Here is a 16,341-nt window from a genome sequence, read left to right as displayed (position 1 = left end):
TACAAGAAGATCTGCATGACCTTGAAAGCTGGAGTAATAGAAAATGGGATGAAAATCAGTAGTGCAAAATTATGTACTTAGGGACTAACAATAATTTTTGCAATGAGCTGGGGACAGAGGAAGTGACAGAGGAGGAGAAAGATCTACGTGTATTGGTTGATCACAGGATAATTATGAGCTGCCAATGTGATGTGGCCGTAAAATAGGTTAATGCAGTCCTAGGATGCATCAGGCGAGGTATTTCCAGTAGACACAGGAAAGGATTAGTACTTCTGGCCTTAACGTCTGTGAGTCTATAAACTGCGCTTTGTGTTGCACAGACACTGATGGAGATCAGGGCCCCATCGTGCTGCGCATGGCAGAGAACCTGACTGAGATCAGCACCCCATTGTGCTGGACACTGCACAGACAGACAGGGGCAGTCCTTGCCCCAAAGAGATCACAATCCAAGTAGACAATAGTAGGAGGAAAACACAGAGGGGCTGTGAGTTCCCCAAGATCACCAAGCAGGTCAGCGACAGAGCCAGGAACAGACCCTGGTAATGCCAGAGCCCCGTCATCCGCAGCTTGGAAAGGTCCCCAAACCCCATCGTATTAGGCTGAAGGAAGAGGTGGGTTTTCCATGGATGCACAGGCTGTCTTGGCAGGGCAGCTCAGCTGCAGTCTCTGCACATAGCTGGGGGGTTGTCCCCTGGGTCAGGAGAAGTCAGTGTCCAGTCCTGTGGGGCTGTGCTCCTGGATCATACTTCCAACACTCACTGCTGCCCCTCCATTACCAGCTGCACTGTTCAGCCAACCCCAGGCCTCAGTGAGGTCACTGTCGTACCCTCCCCCCCGCAAGCCTTCAAACTGGGACATGGTGCACCAGTGCCAGAGTGCACTAGTGTAAATTCTGTCTATACTAAGGGTTTGCACCAGTGCCTAAAACACCCGTGTGGCAGAGACCTTCAGTACCCAAAACAGCAGTACAGTGGCACTAGAATTGGGATCTATTTCTAGCTCTGTCACTGATAGCCTGGGTGACCTTGGACACATCAATATTTCTCCTCCCAAATTTAGACTTTTTACGCAGCTGCGCACTCACTGGGGTCTGCTCTCTCTCCAGAGCTGCTCACCACTAAAATCTGTGTGGTGTCACCAGAGCTAAGGTAGTTCAGCTCTGGAATAGTCTTACAAGGGTGGCTGTGGAGTCTCTTTCCCTGGAAGTTTTTAAGAACAGGTAGGACAAACCTCTGTCGCAGATAATCTACATACACTTGGTCCTGCCTCCGTAGAGAGAGCTGGACTTGACAACATCTTGAGGTCCTGTCCAGTACTACATTTCTATGACGCTATGAAATATATATGTATAAAACACAACACACTTAATAAAACCCACCGCAACATAATGTCAGGCAACTGAGAGAAAAAAAAAACACACACACACAAAAACGACCAAGGCATAAAACAACAATACAAAGGAAAAGAAAACAACACAATGCTAACTAATACACCCTACGACAATATTACTCAGTGAAAAAGAGCTCATCTCAAACCAACAAAACACAGGCACTAAACATGCTGAGGCAAAACAATGCACCATAAAACTATGCAACACAACATGGTGCAATCACAGTTCCAAATGGCACCATGCAAAAGAGATCAGCATTGAGCAGGACACAGCACAAAACAGAATTATTTCAATGTAGGCATGGAAGTGATCTTGACAGATTGTCTACTCAAGCCTCCTGTGATGAGTCAGGATGAAATATCCCTAGACATTCCCAGACTGGTGTACCTGTAACCTGATCTTAAAGACCTCCAATGAAGGAAATTCCACAACCTCCCTTGGAAGCCAATGCAATGTTAACACTCTCCAAAAGAACGCTGTACAAACACAAGCTGGGGTTGGGTTTAAGGGGAGAGGCAAGAATTCAAACAATCTGGGTTCAGTTCCCAGTTTTGCCCCAAATTCTCCATGCAAACTTGAGCAAATTACATCAGCTCTTTGAGCTTCAGTTTCCCCATCTGTAAAATGGAGAGCAGCCGCCCACCATTTGCCTATTTAGCCTTTGAGCTTTTTGTGGCAAGGACTCTCTGTCACAGTGGGCATGTCTACACTGCAGTTAGACACCGGCAGCTGGCCCGTGCCTGCTGACTTGGGCTCACATGGCTCAGGCTGCGGGGCTGTTTAATTGTTGTGTAGATGTTCCGGCTTGGGCTGCAGCCCAAGGTCTCACCCCCCCCCACCTCGAGGGTCATAGAATATCAGGGTTGGAAGGGAGCTCAGGGCCAATCCCCAACTAAATCCCCAAATGGCCCACTCAAGGATTGAACTCACAACCCTGGGTTTAGCAGGCCCTTTGCCTGAGCCTTGTGAGTCTGAGTCAGCTGACATGGGCCAGCTGTGGGTTTTTCATGGCAGGGTAGAGATACCCTTGGCGTCTGTTCAGCACCTGTCACAATGGGGACCCTGATCTTGGTCAGTGTCTGTGCAGAACCCTGCACAACAAGGTCCCTGCTCTCTGTAGGCGTCTATGCAGTTCCTGGCACAACGAGTGCCCCAAACTCGGTCAGGGTTTGTGCAGTGCCCGGCACACTGGGGGACCTGATCTCAGGCAAGGCCTGTACCACGCTCAGTATGATAAGAGCCCTGATCTCAGTCAGACACCTGGAGAGAAAAGCGGGAAGATTTTCAAGAATTTGATATCAGTATTTCAGAACTGAGGAGAAAATGGTGCTCAAAGTAAATATTTCCCAATATAAGGGATAAGCACCAACATCTGAGGAGATTTTGTGTCACCATTCAACCGTTCAAGAGAAAAAAAATGGGAAATCTGAGGGGATTACACAGCAATATTCAATCAACAACAGAATGGGAGGGATTCCTCCTGCCTCACCTTCACATGGCAGGCAGGGAGCTCTGGGTAGATGTGGCTTTCAAAGGGGAAAGGAGTGGGGCTGGAGTCAGGTCACTGGCTGTGGGGAGGGGCTGGCAGTGGGGTCTGAGAATGTGACTAGCAGGCAGGGGGCTGGAGGGACCTGCTGGATTGGGCAGGGTGGGGGAGGGGAAGTAGCTAGGACTGGGAAACCTGGGCCATCTCCATGGGGGACGCTTTCTTCTCCCTTCCCTTCCTGGGCCTTTCCATGCCCTGTTGCCAGCTGAGAGTGGCCCCTGCCCCACAGCCCAGAGGTATCCCTGTCTCAGGGCTCTCCCAGTCTCTGCTCATTAACCCTCTTCCCAGTTCAGAAATCACTCAGGGGAACGATTTCCCACCTAAACAAGGACAAATCACTGCCGGTAGAAATGGGGGGGAAACACCCCAAACCTGAGATTGGAACTGGCCACTGGCGAAGTGGAGAGAAAATGAGGCACAATCGGGGGAGGAGAACAGGGAACTTCTCAGGGATTGGAGGGAAAAGGGGGGGAGTCACTCTGGATGTTGCTCGTTGCTCTCTAGGGAGAAAGGGGGCAGGGCTGGAGAGGATGGGGGGTCACCACGGGAGGGGGCAGCGGTAAATCCGAGGGAATCTCAGCCCCCCCCCTTCTCTCCCCGCTCCTCGAGGGTCACCTGCTCTTCTCCTCCCCCGGCCATGTCCGGGCTGCACATGGACATTTTCCATCCGTCCCTTTCCCAGGTCTCCCCCCCGCCCGGCCCCACGCAGGGACCCCACTGGGGGCTGGTCCCCTCCCCCCGGGACCCCCCCGTGGGGCCCCAGGGCAGAGCCTGGCCGGGCCCGGGGGCGTTGGGCTCCTGCGGGGACAGCAGCTCCGAGCCCCACGCGGGCGCTGCCCCCAGGGAGCAGATCCCGGCGCTGCGAGATGCCGGGTCCCCCCCACGGACACTGGGGCAGAGTCACCGCCCCGCCCCCGGGGCTCGCTCCGGTACCTGGAGGCTGCAGCTCCGCAGCGGGGCGGGCAGAGCCTGGGGCGGCCCCAGCGGTTAATGAAGGTCTCCCCGGCTCAGTCGGAACCTCCCTTGTGGGGGCACGTGCCCGCTGCTCTGGGAAACGCCGCCTCTGCGAGCTCTGCCTCTGCGCATGCGTAACTCTGCCCTCCCCCCCCCCCCCCGCGATCTGCGCATGCCCAGAGCAGGGAAACACGGCGGGGCGGGGTCCCATCTGTCCCTGCGCCAGCCTCTGTGGACTGGGCAGAAACCAGCGCTCATGCGGCGCAAAACTCTTCTCCGACCCCGGGAGAGGCTCCAACGGCCCCGCACGCGTTCGCAGTCAGGTTCAGCCTCCCCACGCCCAACGTCACTTCTGTTCCCGGGAGACTCAGGAACTACATCTCCCAGCCTGCCCCGGGGGGCGCTTCCGCCCTCTGCTGTGTAGTGGCACACACAGCTCTCACTCCCGATTTGCTACCTTGGGTGTACTGAGCATGCTCACTCGAACTGAGCATGCCCAGTAACCTTCGTTGTAGCCACTGCCCTCTCTCTGCCCTTACTTCTACTTACGATTTGCCGCCTCCTCTTTGGGGGGGTTTAAAAGCATTAAGGGGGCAAATCGCAGCGGGGGGCTGTCAGGGTCTGAGCAGGGGGCAGAATTTTACTGGCCTGGGGGGTTCAAGCTACTGTAGCTAGCGGCAGAAGAGGGGCTGAAGGGGAAAAATCGTTAGGAAGCAGATCAGGATTGTTTTTGACCACATACCCCATTTGGCAATGGGGGGGGCTAGTCCAGGGGCCGGTGCCAGGCAGCGGGTCACTTGTGGTCCACCACCCCACGAGTGGCCGATCCAGAGACACCCGCGTGTCCCTGCGCCTGGGTCTGTGACAGTCCCTACCCCCGGGGTGTGAGCGCCGCGTGCCGCTGTTCTCCTGGACAATGCAGCTTGTGCCAGCTGGGGGCGGGGCTCTGGCGCAGGCAGGGGGCGAGGCAGCTCCCGGGGGCGGGGCTCTGGCACAGACCATATGCTGCTGCTGCCCCCGTGTGACCCTGGAGCCCGGGTTGAGCAGCTGCTGGGGTCTGTTTCGGGGGGGGAGCCCGGCATTAACCCCTCCGTGCCCGGCCGGGGGGAGGGCTTTCTCTAGCTGGGACCCACCCCCTAGGCAGCCCTGGGCTCTGCCAGGTGTACTAGCCCCCCAGGGGCGCTGGGGCCGGGCAGGAAAGTGACTCTCCGCCCCGGGGAACCTGGGAGAAGCCTTGGAGCTGCCTCAGCCCCAGTGGAGCTGCAGCAGGATCTGCCCCCGGCACCGCTGGGATGGGGGGGGCAGAGACGGGGGCCTGGCGGGGGTGGTCCCCTGTGGGGGGAGGGGGTGTCGGGCAGGGAGGGGAGAAGCCAGAGTTGCGCGGGGGGGGAGGTCAGTGGGACGCACTGGGGGTTTTGAACTGTCTCTGTGCAGCCAGGAAATCCCCGGGGGAGAAGTGGCGGGCGGGAGAAGGGGGGAGGGGAGTTAATTGGATCCTGTCCCTGCTTGTGCCACTTGCCTCTTACACCCCGATACAAATTCTCTCTATTTCTTTCCCTTTCCTCTCTCAGTATCTCACACGTGGCTATAAAATCCGGGGAGATTCCCCTGTAATGAGCATCTCTCTCGTCTCCCCTGATTTCCCCCGGTCTCTCCATAATTCTCAAATGTCCATTTAAAATCTCTCCGATGTGGGGGATTTTCCCACCCATTTTATCTGCAGCGATTTGTCCTTCTTTAGGTGGGAAATTGTTATTCCCCAAAACATGGCTGCCCCTGAAGTGGGGATGGGATCAGATGCCCGTTCTCTGCCAGGGCGGGGAAGGGAGGTGCAAGTGTCCCCCATGGGAAATGCTTGGACCCTGGTTTCCCAATCCCAGTTGCTGCTCCCTAACTACCAACACAGTTGCCCCTATCCCCTGGTTACCGGTCACTTGCCCATCTGCCACTGCTGCTCCCTTCCCTCATCCAGGGAGCCTTCCAGCTCCCCTCCCACTCCCTTGCCCTCTTAAAGCAGCTCTTCAAAGGGTTCCCTGCTGCCCATGTCAATGTAGTGGTGGGAACTATCACTTTCTGTTTATGTATTGGACAGTCCTATAAAATTCAGTCAAACAGTCCCCCTTTTCCCTTTAGTTATTTAATAGCAATATAAAATCCCCTCAGATCTTGGTGTTTTTCTCTCATGTTATCAATTGTGTAGTTTGTGACACGTATGCTCTGGAAATCTCAAAGATTCATATAAAATACTCTAGACATTTGCACCACTTTTTCTCTAGTTGTCTATTTCTAATTGAATATGCCCTGAGATTTTTCCCTGTCTCTCTAATCATAAAATACTAAGAAAATCTCAGATTTACACCTTTTCTCAGATTCTTGAACATGGATATAAAATGTTTGCAAATGTTGTCTATTTCCTCTCTATTCATTTACCAAATATTGATGTGAAATACACTCAGATTTTACCTCATATCAACAGCTGATATAAAATCCCTTTGATTTTCCACTTTCCTTTCTATAATTTGCAAAAATAGATCCAAAATCCCTCAGATTTCCACCCTTTCTCTTTCATTTCTGAACATTGATCTCAAATCTCAGGTTTTCCCTCTGTCTATGTCATGAGTAAATGTCAATTAAAAATTCTCTTGGGTTTGGGGCTGTTCCCCATGTTTCTAAATCCCAGCAACTTCTCCTTTCTTGGGGGGAACCTGTTGCCCTGAGTCGTTCTCCATCCTGGAGGTTGCAAGGGATTAAATTGCCCAGTGATTATCTTTCCCCTCTCCTTTGAGAATCATTTGTTCCCCCCTTTATCTCTGTTAAAATGTTTGCCGATGAAAGAGACCAGCCACATATTTAATACACATCAAAGCCAGAGGCCTCCCCCTGTTTGGGGATCAGTGGTTCCCAGCTGGTAACAGGAGACTTGGCTGGACCCTTTTCTTTTCTCCAGCTGGCACGGGCTGAGGAGGTTGCTCTGCGTGCAGCGTGGGTCCAGAAGTTTCCCAAACCCCATGACAAATGGTCTCTGTGAGGGGCTGCTTCCCACAGTGCTAAGATGTAGCCACCTCCAGAGTGGATCCATGGTGGCCATTATTTGCTAGTGACAGGGCATGGAAATTTCTTACCTATTTTGGACCTCCAGGCTTTCCATTCTCCTGTTAAAGAAGCATCCCCCAGGGCTCCCTCTGCCTGTGTGAGTGGCCAGCAGGGGGCGGTGATAACTTTCTATCCACTTATCAGACACTATGAGGTAACACTGTTGCTAGGCGGGTGCAGGAGGGTCTGTGTGGGGAGATTACAGCTGGAGCTGAAGGGGCATTGTAGTGGGGGGAGGCCTCTGGGTGGCTGGGCAGGGGGTACCCTAGTCAGGTTGGTGGGTTCTGGAGGTTTGGGGTTTTGGGGGGGTGGTTCTGATGTGCCCAACCCTGCGGCTTTGGGTCCTGGAGGTGGGTATCGCTGAGGGTCTGTTGGCTGCAGAACAGTGAGGGTGGGTGTCTCTTGGGGAGGCAGGGTTTGGGGTTAGAGGGAGCCTGGTGCTGTGCCAAGGGTTCTCTGGGCTTCCACCACTGGCTCCTGGGATCGTTGCCATGCCCAGTGCACAGAGCTGGGGGGGGGGGGGCGGAATCCCGGGCTCTAGGTCAGGGGCTGCCAGGGAAGCAGCATGAGGCGTCCTGCTGTAAAGCATCAGCGGGTGCTGCTGGGGGGAGGAGGGGATCACAGGCAAACGTGTCCTAGACAGGAGAGTGGGGGACTCCCAGGCAGGAAGTGAGGGACTGAGCGCCCAGTGCAGGGTCCTTTTGGGGGGTTCTCTGGCCATTTTGGGGGCTCTTGGTGCATGGAATCCTTTTGGCTGGTAATAAATGTCTGGTGAAGGTTCCCTGACCAGTGGGGCTCTGAGGGCTATCTGGGGTCCCTGGCCAGGGACTCTTGGGGCTGGGTCCCAGGGAATATTTGGTTTGACCCTGGTTGGGGGGTATGGGCTCTGGGTACTGGGGAGTGTCTGGGGGCTGTTCCTGACCTCGCTCTTTCTCCCTGATCAGCTTGTGCCAGAATCCTGGGGGCATTTCCTGTCCATGCCCAGTCACCATAATAACTTTCTATCCACTTATCAAACACTGTGAGATGAAAGCACAGATTTTGCTTTTCTCCTCTCTTGAAAACTGCAGGAACTTCTGGTTCCATTGGGAAATTTCCTGCCCCCCAGTCCTTGTCCTAGATCTGAGGGGCGAGGGAGGTGGGAAGGGGGTTAGCACTGCCACACAATGGTCTCTTCCACAGCATTCTGGACTCATTCTTTCTGAAATCTGGTTTCACTGAGACCACTGTTAATCCAGAGTCACTGCATGGAAAGACAAGGAGTGACTCCAGATGGCCAGTGGGGCAAATGAGATCAGCGATTCTCCCTGTGAGGAGGGGCTCTCATTAGCTGCTCTCCCCAGAGAGCTGAAGGAGGGAAGCTGCTCAAACGCTCTGTCCCTCTCTGCTCAGGATATTGGGGTTCAGCTTCCTGGGTCAGATGCTGCAGCCTCCATTGTGATCTGGGAGACCAGGCTTAGCAGCTGCTGCTCCCACAGCAGGGTTCTGTGCTGGGATGTGACCTTTTAACTAAAGCTTCTTCTCTGCCCACCCAGGTGATGACTTTCTCCAGCTGGTACTAGCCCCCTGAGGCACCCCTGGACCCTGTTAATAGTAAATTCTGAGCCAGAGACTCCAGGTAACTAAAAGAAATGAATGGAAAATGCTGGGCTCTGGTATTAAAATGACTCTACGCAAACATCCTCTCCCCTCCCCACCCCCATGGTAATTTCTCCTCCCATTAGCAATTGCAGGAGCAAATCCAGCCATGGGGAGCAAACAATCCAGGAATGGGACTTTCCTACCAGACGGGCAGGGAGAGGGGACAGGGAAAAGGAGATAGAAGAAGAAAGAGAGACTGAAAGTGGCCGTGGGAGAGAAGAGTTTTGAGAGAGATTTCCAGATCTCTAATCTGCCCAGACAGATGTATTACTGCACCCTGGGTAGAGTCACTTTCCTGTGGACAAGATGAGGATCAGACAGAAGAAAACCCAATTCCTGACCCCATATCCCTCCTGCTGGGGTGTGGCTCCTGTAAGGTCAGTGTTAGAGGGAATTGTCGAAAGTGACTCCTTTGGTTCTGCCAGACCAGGGCTGCACCAAGCGGTTAGGTCCCCAGACACAGTGCCCGGGGGGCATCTAGGTGCCCCTTGCTTGGGGCTCTGAGGGCTGCTACTAACCAAGTTACAGGAGGTTAAAAATCTGTCTCTGGGCTTAGCCTGGCAGGAGGGGCCAGGTCTACACTGTAATAAAAAGATCAAGCATTTTCCCAGCATGGCAGAATCTAGGATGTCTATCTGCAGGGAAAGGGCCTGGGGGAATTGTGATGTGAAATTAACGAAAGTCTGTTCTGAAACCTCCACAACTGCCCTTCTTGCCCTGCCAGGCTGCAGAATGATGTCCATGTTTCGCTCCTGCTGATCCCATCCTCCCATGGGACAGGGAAGAGAAATGGCTGCAGAGGAGCCAGTTCGAGTAGGGATTATTGGGGGGTTCCTGGTGGGTTCCTGCAGGAGGGAGAGGGGCAGCAAATACATCGGAGATGGGAAGGTTTGCACAGTTTGGTTTGGAGGTTGGAGTGGGCAGGAAATGCACAGGGTGGAGAAATGGAGGAGGACAGGGTGTGGCAAACCTGCTGGGAGTTGTTTAATAACAGGCCTAGATTTTAGGAAAAGACCCATGAGGTTTGGTGGAGGAAATGACCTAATTTCTAAAACAGAAAATAACCCACCTACATGGAGCTGGGAAATCTGACCAGACTCAGTGCTGGAGCCTGACCTGACTAACCAGCGGCTGCTGTGAGATATGAAGGGGGCACTCACCAGTCAGGCTAGGGGAGAGTCCCCTCCCTTTATATCCAGCTCTTCACAATGAGTGTGTTGGGCTTACTACCTGGGACCTCTCCCTGGACCCAGCTAGGGGCTCCATCAATCTGTGGCTAGTAGGTGTGTGATGGATCTGCTGGGAGAGACAAGGGGCTCTCTCTTCATCCCCTCACCCTGGTGTTTCCTGGATGCTCTGAGTGGGGTGGGGGTGGGACTCTGTTGACTGCGATCCACCAAGAGCTTCCATTTGTTTGGCTCCTCTCCCCCATGAATAGTGGAGCTGTGAGTGGGGCAGGAGGTAGAGAGTGTTGGAGTCTTGCTCTTTCAGGGGCCGGTGACCTTCAAGGAGGTGGCTGTGTATTTCACCAGGGAAGAGTGGGCTCTGTTGGACCCCACTCAGAGAGCCCTCCACTGAGACATCATGCAGGAGAACTATGAGAATGTGACCTCACTGGGTAAGGGTTACTGTCCCCTCGGTTCTTAAAAGGGGAAACGAAGAGATAAGGTTCACACCAGCCCCACAATGCCACCTCTACTCTGTCTTGTTTCAGCATCACCCCAATATGCCAGTGACACTCACACTACCAGAGACCCTCCCCTGCTGTAGAGCACTTTGGGAACAGAGCACAGGAGCAGTATCTCTCCGTGTCAAATATCTCCTGTTTGCTCAAGTAAAACTGGGGGTTAGGTCCAGCCTAACGAACAGAAGGTTCCTACCCCCGGCCTTCTCTCAAACCCTGAGCCTACTCCACCCAAACCAGAATGTGCTTGGGTGTAACAAGCAGGCTGCTAGTCCAGGGTTACTTATCATACGTACACTCAGTGTATCCTTGATGGCTGGGGGTATCCAGACAAGGGAGCTCCATCAGCAGAACATTTTATTTCACGCAGGATTACAGATGACACAACTCCTCAGTGATCTGGATTGCACCCCAGCATGTGAAAATGGCCTAAGTTGGTAGTGAAACTTTTTAAGACATGGAGAGTCTTACTCCCCCATCACCATGTGTAATAGCCACAATCCCTCTTCTCTGCAGGCTCCTTGGATTTTTGAGTCCCTCATTCCCAAAGTCACATGACCCCGATTCTTATTTTTCACATTCTGCTTTTCCAGACTAGTTAGAGTCTATTGCTCCTGAATCATAGCTTCTCATTTCCCAGTGTTCTCCACACCCAGGGATTTTCCTACTCCCTCCCATTACACTGGACTCACTAGATTCCCTAGTACATAAGAACGGCCACACTGGGTCAGACCAAAGATCCATATATCCTACAAAAAGAAGAACAGGAGTACTTGTGGCACCTTAGAGACTAACAAATTTATTAGAGCATAAGCTTTCGTGGACTACAGCCCACTTCTTCGGATGCATATAGAATGGAACATATATTGAGGAGATATATATACACACATACAGAGAGCATAAACAGGTGGGAGTTGTCTTACCAACTCTGAGAGGCCAATTAATTAAGAGAAAAAAACTTTTGAAGTGATAATCAAGCTAGCCCAGTACAGACAGTTTGATAAGAAGTGTGAGAATACTTACAAGGGGAGATAGATTCAATGTTTGTAATGGCTCAGCCATTCCCAGTCCTTATTCAAACCGGAGTTGATTGTGTCTAGTTTGCATATCAATTCTAGCTAAGCAGTCTCTCGTTGGAGTCTGTTTTTGAAGTTTTTCTGTTGTAATATAGCCACCCGCAGGTCTGTCACTGAATGACCAGACAGGTTAAAGTGTTCTCCCACTGGTTTTTGATATTTTGATTCCTGATGTCAGATTTGTGTCCATTAATTCTTTTGTGTAGAGACTGTCCGGTTTGGCCAATGTACATGGCAGAGGGGCATTGCTGGCACATGATGGCATATATCACATTGGTAGATGTGCAGGTGAACGAGCCCCTGATGGTATGGCTGATGTGATTAGGTCCTATGATGATGTCACTTGAATAGATATGTGGACAGAGTTGGCATCGGGGTTTGTTACAAGGATAGGTTCCTGGGTTAGTGGTTTTGTTCAGTGATGTGTGGTTGCTGGTGAGTATTTGCTTTAGGTTGGGGGGTTGTCTGTAAGCGAGGACAGGTCTGTCTCCCAAGATCTGTGAGAGTAAATATATCCTAGTATCCTGTCTTCCGACAGGTTTCAGAGTGGTAGCTGTGTTAGTTTGTATCAGCAAAAAGAACAGGAGTACTTGTGGCACCTTAGAGACTAACAAATTTATTTGGGCATAAGCTTTCGTGGGCTAAAACCCACTTCATCAGATGCATGCAGTGACCAATATTGGGTGCCCCAGAGGGAATGAACAGAACAGGGGATCATCAAGTGATCCATCTCCTATCACCCATTCCCAGCTTATGGCAAACAGAATTTAGGGACACCATCCCTGCCCATCCTGGCTAATAGCTTTTGATGTACCTATCCTCCATGAATTTATCATGTTCTTTTTTGAACTCTGTTATAGTCCTGGTCTTCACAACATCCTTTGGCAAAGAGTTCCACAGGTTGACTATGTGTTGTGTGAAGAAATCCTTCCTTTTGTTTGTTTTAAACCTGCTGCCTATTAATTTCATTGGGTGATTCCTAGTCCTTGTGTAATGAGGAGTAAATAACACTTCCTTATCTACTTTCTCCACACCAGTCATGATTTTATAGACCTCTCTCATATCCCTCCTTCATCTCTTTTCCAAGCAGAAAAGACCCAGTCTTTTTATCTCTCCTCATATGGAAGCTGTTTCATACCCCAAGTCAGTTTTTTTGTTTTCCAACTCCAATATATCTTTTTTGAGATGGGGCCAACCACTTCTGCCTACAGCATTAAAGATGTGGGCGTACCATGGATTTATATAGAGGCAATATGATATTTTTTGTCTTATTTTCTATCCCTTTCTTAATGATTCCCAACTTTCTGTTTTCTATTTGACTGCCACTACACATTGAGTGGATGTTTTTAGAGAACTATCCACAGTGACTCCAAGTTCCCTCTCTTGAGTGGAACCAGCTAATGTAGACCCCATCATTTTATATGTATAGTTGGGATTATGTTTTCCGATGGGCTGCAATATGTGTTATCCTCACATTTAGTACTGCTGAGATCCTGCATTCAGTAATATCCCTGTCCTTCCTGTTCCCTTTCTCCACTGAACCCCACCAGCCCATGCTTACTGGAATTTAGCATTCCTCTCTCCAGCCCGGTTGACCGGGAAGGGTGTCAGGTGGATCTACCCCAGTCGTAGCAAGACTGGGCAATAGAGAAGCTGGAGAAAAGGGAAGAGTTGTGTACTTGATAACTAGAATTGAGCAATTAAGAGCATAGATCATGAACCAGGCAGCAACTCAAACCTACGCCCAGGGCAAGTTGCAGCCTTGAGATAGCACTTCCAGGCAGAAAAGGAAGCACTGGCTAAGCAAGAACCGGTCTTTCAGGGACTTGTCAAAATTTAATTATTTATGCTCAGTATATGCTGTAAGAGCAGTGTGTTTGCCACAAAAGAAAATTGAATAGTTAAACGCCAATGGGCCATGCGTTTTGCCCAGGTGGCAAGCTTCACGAGGGAGGACTCGGGTAGCCTTGTGAGTAAGAATGGTTAAGGGAAGGGACTCTCCTAGCTCAGACATTGGACTCTGGATGGCTGCAGCGAACTGGGAACGGTGCCAACGGGGTGTTTCACTCCTTTTCTCTGCTTCACCGCAGCCCCTGGGGTTCGTATTCTGATAAGGTGAGTCCTAATAGGATAAGGAGACACTATCTGGTTCTGGTTTGGTTTGGTTTTGGTTAACCGGTTAATGAATTTCTGTCTTATACATTTGGGCGTTAGGTGTGTGGACGGAACTGAGCCTCTCATTCGTAATTCCTCAGAGTGGAAGCCATTGCGTGCGATGAAGCTCTAAGATTGAATTGGGATCCTTCTGTCCCGTCCCCTGTAGCGGTCAGTATTAGTAGAAATTCCTGTAATAAGATCTTATTAGGCCATAATTCCTCTGTTCTCTGTGTAATTCTTTGTTAGAGTGTCAGCAGGCAGATGGGTGGGTCTGTGGTAAAACCCTCTAAGGATAGCCCTTTGGATTATATGTTAAGTAAATGGCCTTTACCCGGTGTTCAAAAATAAAAGAAAAGAAAAGAAATAGTTACACCTTGTGTAGAAATTGATGTGGCTAGTGTTGTGGAAATTGAACTGTGGAGAGGATGTGCATTTTCCCCAGAACATGTGCAGTGTATATTGTAGTAGAGGTAAAAGAAATGCAAATCTACCAATATAGGTTGTGTTGTCTTTTTCAGATCACTGTGTGTTCGAAAGCAGAAGTTAGAAGTAAAAGGCAATCAAAAGTCTGGGAAAGTTAATTGTGTCCCTTTTTAAGTAAGAATTTTTAAGCTGTGGATAGATTTTAATCTGGAAGCAAGCCAGAAAGCATCTGTATTAATGCAATTTTCTAACTAATAAGGTAGAAGCCACTGAAACCTGGGCTGCCTATGAAACAAATACAAGGAAATATGGGGTAATTCTTCTGTTTTGCCTAAAGTCAACAAGAGTATGTGTATATAAAGGAAATATTTTAAGCAATGACTGACTGCCCAGAAGGGGTAGACCTCTGTTCTTTTGTCTTTCAGATCATCAGAGAAAACGGATGCCAGCTGAACAACATTCAATGTACCATGCATTTACTGGTACAATAGGAATTATTTTTGTGTTCTATGTCCTGTCTTGTGGTGTTTGTCTTGTGGCCAGAATTGTTGTGTTTAATATTTTCATAAGACAGTCTAGTTCAAAATTAAATAGAAGGGTTAAATCAAAAAGCAGATACTTGTTTTATTCAACTTGGAATACAAAGTGTTTGGATAAATCAGGAAAATGTGATATACTAAAGTCTAATACATTTGCTTAAGTAAGAAAAAGAAACTTCATTGGCCAGATTTTTTTTAATTGAAAAATTGTTGTTAAAATTTGCATACCAACAGTCTTTGGAAGCAAGGATATGGAAGGTTAACCCACTCCCCATATTGCACATGGGATCCTTCTGGCTACCTCAGATTTCTAGCCAGGGGGCTGGGGAGGGAGGAAAGCTATTGGACACCAGAGGTTGTACCGAGTGGACTCCTCAAAGGTGGGTGTGCTTGTCCTGGTTTGTTGCTCCAAAGCTCTGTATAGAAGTTATTTTACTGGAAGGGTGTATATGGCATACATTGAGTAATAAGACTAATGTACTGTATAATGGCAATGTGTATGTGTTTATTGTTGGGAAAAGGTGTATGAGTGAAGAGTGGAAGTTTCCTTTGTAGGTTAAAAGAATCCAAGAAGGGAAGAAGGAAAAAGAACAGAACGAGTTAACTGAAAAAAAAATAGCTAGCAAGCTCAGTCCAAAGATAAGACACTGGCCTCATCCAAGGGCACTGCCCACAGCTAAGACTTAGCTGACAGCAAAGAAAAGGGGGGCCTGAATGTGCCCAAGCAACTATGAGATCTGCAAAACACTGCCAGGCATTAATGAAATGTGTTAGGTTTATTTTCTCACAGATAAAAGAAGTGCTACCCAAAGACCCTAGTAGCCCTGCCATTCATTGAAACAAGAAGACTGAATCTACGTAAAGTCCATCAACGAAAGACTGCTTTGGTTCCACACTGGAAAGGCCCTTTTCAAGTCCTGTTAACCACCAACACCGCTGTGAAGTGCCAAGGACTACCTGCCTGGACCCATGCTTCTCACTGGAAAAAGACCCCTCCACCTAGGGAGGACTCTCTGACTGATAAGCCTATTTCTCCTTCTAGCTCTGCTGTGCCTTCCAGACAGCAGGAAAATGGAAAAAAAGACAAGTTGAAGTGCTAGAAACCTCTCCCTTGTCCACTGACAGACCTACTGTGCCTTTGGATTTTTCTAGAAGCAGCAAAACCATTACAGGGTGATGTGCTAGTAATCTCTCCTCTGAATGATGCTGAACCACATTATTTCAGGAAAAGAGAAGAAGGAACACTTGCTTCATTGAAACCACAAAGTCCAGGGATTCCTGACTACAGAAGACATTAAGAACTGACCCTAGTGAAGAAACAAAGAATTATACACTGGCAGGAAGAAACGTGTGGGACCCATGCTTGGGAACGTGGTATTGATTGGATTTTGGGGTTTATTCTACAGGCTGCGCCCTCTTTTTTGGATAAGTCTTTCAGCATGTATAGCCCTCCCTAATTGGATTTTAAATTATGAGTACCAAAGGCACCTTGTTGCCATTGCCCCTGCCTCTCCTCCATTACATTATTACCCCTGTAACACATCCAAATATAGACAATGCCATATATTTGATAAAACCAATGGCCAAGGCCTTCACACTTTAGTGATTTATTTAAATATTGTTTGAAATTTTTTTTTTTAAGGTTCAGGATATCCCATATAAACGCACAATTGAATGGAAAAGAATGGATCAGTGGAGATGAAAGTATATGATATCACTACTAGTGAACCCCAAGAATCTGTAATTGCAATTGATGGGTTCTATAGCGAAGTAGATATGATGGCTGTTCCTGGAATTTGCACTGTGTTAAATGAGAGAGGCCCTTATTGTTATTTGGT

At 49.6% G+C, this 16,341-nt stretch overlaps 1 protein-coding gene across 11 annotated transcripts in view; it reads right to left on the bottom strand.

The window, feature by feature from the left end:
• Positions 1-4,230, bottom strand: part of LOC101931003 (zinc finger and SCAN domain-containing protein 2-like) — a 32,371-nt gene extending 28,141 nt beyond the window's left edge. For 4 of the 11 annotated variants that reach the window (XM_065569628.1, XM_065569627.1, XM_065569623.1 and 1 more), the window contains exon 1: positions 3,870-4,010. Coding sequence is in view for 6 of the 11 variants with exons in the window: in XM_065569622.1 (XP_065425694.1) it covers positions 3,870-4,101 (232 nt within the window). In the remaining 5 variants the exon portion in view is untranslated. Of the gene's footprint in view, positions 1-3,869 lie in introns of all 11 variants that reach the window. The other 7 variants (XM_065569614.1, XM_065569619.1, XM_065569615.1 and 4 more) reach the window with 5 other exon arrangements.
• Positions 4,231-16,341: the final 12,111 nt, after the last annotated feature.

This window comes from Chrysemys picta, chromosome 16, assembly GCF_011386835.1.
Source record: "Chrysemys picta bellii isolate R12L10 chromosome 16, ASM1138683v2, whole genome shotgun sequence".
Lineage (NCBI taxonomy): Eukaryota > Metazoa > Chordata > Testudines > Emydidae > Chrysemys > Chrysemys picta.
This window is presented reverse-complemented; position numbering and strand designations above follow the sequence as displayed.